Raw genomic sequence first — 4,443 nt, 5'->3', positions numbered from 1 at the left:
GAAAGGCTCATTGTGCAAGAAGCAGGAGGAGGGCTATAGGTCCTGTCCTGTGATGCTGATTGCTCAGCCTGGTAGAGACGTTCACCCCCTCATGATGGCTGAGACCCATGGCAGACTTTGTCCCTGCAGGGCAGGGGCGGACCAAACACACAGAACCACCAGAAAAGGAAAAGCAGCCTGTGTCTTCTGATTTTTGCCTCTGGGTGACATCAGGGTCTGGAAGAGACAGGGAAAGCCGACTGTGGTGACATGTGCTATATAACCCCTGCTCAGATGGCTGAGGCAGAAGAACCACTTCAGACCAATGTGGTCAACTTAGCAAGACCTGTCTCAAAATTAAAAAAAATTTTTTTTAAAGTAAAGAGATGGCAGTGGCAGGAGAGACATGAGACCCTATGTAAGAGTCTACATTTTTTATGTTGGTAGACCTCCTGTCTCAATTATTACTCCTGGAGGAAGGGAAATAAGAGGGCATGGAGGACACAAGGGGGACACTGAATCCTGCATGTTACCCCAAAATGCTTTGAATTGTCCTATGCCAAGATCTGCAAAAACTTGCTGTTCTTGAGACCTGTGACAATGAACAGAACAGGGTGAAATAAAAACAGGTGCTCCTTAGCCCCACCTGTTGGCCCACACTTGTAATCACAGCATTCTGGAAGCTGAGGCCTGAGGATCACAGTTTGAGCTAGGGCAATTCAGCCATTTAGCAAGGGCCACTTAACGACATACTGGAGGGCCCGGGGATATAGCTCAGTGGTGCCCACCCTGCCTGGCAAGCACAAGGCCCTGAGTTCAATCCCAGGTACCAAAAAAATATAAATAAATAAATAAACAAACAATGTACTGGAGATGTAGCTCAGGGGGAAGCCAAGTAGTTCAAACCCCAGTACTGCAAACAAACAAAAAAGCCAAAACAAGAAAGCCAGGTGTGGTGGCACACACCTTGTTCCTAGTCCTGGGGAGACTGAGGCAGGATTACTGTTAGAAGTTTGAGGACAGCATGTGCTACATAGTGGGTTCAAAGCCAGCCTGAACTACGTAGTGAGACCTTGTCTCAAAAAACAAATGAACAAAACCAAACCAAACAATAGGGAACTTCCATCTTTCTTTTCCAAACACATGCTCTCCACTCTTCCAAAAATTTGGGCCTCCAATGTCAGGGTCACCTCTAGAAGGCAAGAATTGAAATGGCCAAGGGTTAAAAGGAAAGGGAGAAGATACAAATAGGGATACTGAAGGCCTTTATTACCCACAGCCACCAACAGGTTCCCACCCACATTCGGATCCTCGGGGTCTCTCCAACCCGCTCTAAGGACCCATGAAATGCAGCCATAGTCCAGCTCTCCTTCCAGGGACCACGGTGCTCTTTGGGACATAACACATGGCACCGGGGCTTCAGGGTGACCAAGCAGCATTCCCGTGGAGAGGACAGGAGAGAGGGCCCCTCGTGGTCCCCATTATGGCAGATGGCCCCTGAAGAGGAGGGCAGGGTGGGAGGGGCTCCCTAGGTGGGGATGACACCAGTGGCAAAGAGGATAATGAAGAGGACGATGATAAAAACGATGACGCAGATGATGATGATCATCTTCACATTCTTCCACCAGAACTTTCGAGCCACTTTCTGTGATGTGGTCTTGAAGTGCTCAGACTGTTGGGGACAAGAGAGAGTGAGTGACCCACTGGCTCCTCCCACTGAAGAGTACAGATTCCCTCAGGCCACGTGTCTGAAGAGTGGTGTTGTGCCTGGCCTGGTGGCTCTCACCTGTGATCCTAGCACTCAGGAGGCCGAGGCAGGAGGATCACTGTAAGTTTGAGGCCAGCCTGAGTTACACAGTGAGTTCAAGGCCAGCCTGAACTACATAGCAAGACAAAATAAAACAAACAAATAAATATTTGTGTTATAAGATGCAGTAACAAACTGTGAAATAAAGGATCTTCTGTCCTCTTACTTTGACAAATTACCACTTTCCTAACAGCGAGGTCAAATTCACATTTAGAATTCCTGGGCTCCTAGGACTACTCTACCTGAATGTCGGGAAGGAGAGTCCTGAGGGGCTTTGACACATGCTCACATTCAGGTCTGCCTATGACCCTGGCAGCACAATCTACCCTAGGAGGCAGGCCCAGGGGCAAATCTCTAGGCTCCAGGGCACCTTGTCCCCAGGGGACTATGGAAGCTGGAGGTCCAAGACGGCACAGGGGCTTGGAAGTGAGAGAAGCACCTCCTCTCCCCCAACTTGAATGATAGACACCAAGTCTCTGGGCCACGTACCCGATAGGCTGTGGAGCCAGGCACTTACATCCCAAGGAGACCAAGGAACGACAGAGACTCAAGATGACACACAGGACTCAGACAGCCAGAGCCAGTGCCTGCAGGACATAGACTCTGAGGTTCTAGCCTTGGCTGAACTTTGGAGTTAGTACTTTCCTGAGCAGCCAGTCTGGGCCCCTGGCTAGAAAGAGAAGGTCTAACAATTGTGCTAGAGATTCTATTCCAGTCCTCAGCTGAAAGAGGACCCTGGGATCAAAGAACTGCATTGAGCTTCCCTGCTTCTCTTGCAAGCTGACTCAGCAAGACTCTAGCAATTTTCCACCCTCTGCCTAATAACTCCAGGAGAAGGTGAGAAGGCTTTTCTCAGAGCTGATAGTTTGCCTAGGGGTGGTCAGGTCTAAACATGGTAAAGGGCAAGCATCAAAGGGAAAATCAGTTTCACAGGAAAGAAGCCTAATAATGCCCCGTCTGGCCGAGCTGTGTATCTGTCCCAAAATGCCTCTTGGGTCCCCCCAGCCCCAGACGCCAGTCCCTGGATCCCATGCCACTCAGTGGAGCAGAGCTGGACCAGAAGTCAGGGCTCAGGTCTTTATCCACCTCCAAATGAGGCAAAAAGGCAACTGAGGTGGCAGACACCCATCCCTCCTGGTCGTTTCATCCCACTCCCACAAGCACACAGAAGCTTCTCTCCCCACCCCTAACCCCAGAAGGCTCCCATCTCACCGTGGCTTCCAGATCTTCTGTCTTATTGCGGAGGTGGTCCAGGTTTTCGCCTCGGGCCAGGATCCTCTCCACATTCTGGGTCATAATATTCTTGACTCCCTCCACCTGGCTCTGCAGGTTCCGCACTCGATCACTTCCCTCGCCTCCACTGGCCTCCTCCTGGACACAACATAGGCAGCTAACAATTAGGCCAAGGGGTCCGGTGTGGTGGCTCAGGCCTAAGCCATCCCAGGACTCAGAAGCTGATACGGGAGGATTGCCCCCAGTTCAAGGCTACCTGAGCTACACAGGAAGTTCAAGCCCAGCATAAACTACATAGGGAGACCTTGTCTCAAAACACAAACAAAAGGAAACAAAAAAGTAGGCTAAGTGGTGCAGCAAAGCTGACAAAAGAAGGTAAGGCCTAAGGTGGCATTCAGTTTTTTACAATGCTTGAGTGGTTTACAAAGAGAATGTTTTCATTATTATTCATGCCATCATACACAAGTGCATTTTTATGTCCCATAAGGTGAAATCTGATGCAGCCAGAGTAGATCAACCTTCTTTTCTGGGTTCTCAGGGCCCTGACAAGGAAGAACACCACAAAACCTCCCCACTCTCCCAGGCTTCTCAAAAGGCCATGGAGCCAGCAGAGCTGGCATCTCACAGCGTCCCTCTCTGGGGCACAGACAAGAACCACTTATCATTTCCCAGAGCCACCTCCCTTCCTGGGCCGGGGTGAGTTCTCAGTGTGTGACAGCCAGGAATGGTGGCACATGCCTGTAATCCAAACACTCTGGGAGGCTGAGGTAGGAGGACTGCAAGTTTGATCTCAGTCTGGGCAATTTAGTGAGAGCCTGTCTCAAAACAAACAAAAAATAAATAAGTAAAAGGCTGGGAGGCTCAGTGTAAAGGTTCTGGGTTCAATTCCCAATACTACAAAAAATAAAATATGAATAGTGTATGTACTGGAGGACAGAGCACTGTCATCCACCACAGACAGCTGCTGGAGGGCTGCTCCCGTCCTGGCCTCCTGGCAGTTTAACCATTGCTAAAGCCGGGAGTAACAGGCAACCACGGCCCCACCAAGCACAGAGAGCAGATGGGCTGCTCACTTCTCCTTTCCCTACCGCACAGCACCCAGTGCAGGCCCGGGGCCAGCGCCTGCTTCTGCAGATAGATACTAACACAAACGCGGTGCCCAGGCCTGTGCTGGAGGGCTGATCCTCCGCCTGCGGCAGGTCTCACGATAAGGTCTTCGAACAGGAGGGAAAAACATAATTAGGCTTCTCTCTGCCTGAGCCAGCTAGGCTGTCGCAGAGCACCGACTCCGGTTCCTTAGGGGCTGAAGGCTTGGCCCTGCTGGACAGACGCGTCCCTCGGGCGTCCGCACAGGGGCACAGCGCAGGCCGAGGCATCGCGCCGGGAACAGCAGAGGCGCTCGCAAGGCACAGCTCCCCGCCGGC

General features: G+C 51.2%; 1 protein-coding gene across 1 annotated transcript in view; it reads right to left on the bottom strand.

The window, feature by feature from the left end:
• Nucleotides 1-1,227: 1,227 nt before the first annotated feature.
• Vamp8 (vesicle associated membrane protein 8) overlaps nt 1,228-4,443 on the bottom strand; it is a 3,722-nt gene continuing 506 nt past the window's right edge. The window contains exons 2-3 of the mRNA XM_010625685.3: nt 2,999-3,157; nt 1,228-1,651 (exon numbers count right to left, since the gene is read on the bottom strand). Of these exons, the coding sequence (XP_010623987.1) occupies nt 1,508-1,651; nt 2,999-3,157 (303 nt within the window). The 3' untranslated portion in view covers nt 1,228-1,507. The remainder of the gene's footprint in view (nt 1,652-2,998; nt 3,158-4,443) is intronic.

This window comes from Fukomys damarensis, unplaced genomic scaffold (assembly GCF_012274545.1).
Source record: "Fukomys damarensis isolate Sample0158 unplaced genomic scaffold, DMR_v1.0_HiC HiC_scaffold_2, whole genome shotgun sequence".
NCBI lineage: Eukaryota > Metazoa > Chordata > Mammalia > Rodentia > Bathyergidae > Fukomys > Fukomys damarensis.
The sequence above is the reverse complement of the archived record's forward strand: the minus strand, read 5'-3'. Positions and strand labels throughout refer to the sequence as shown.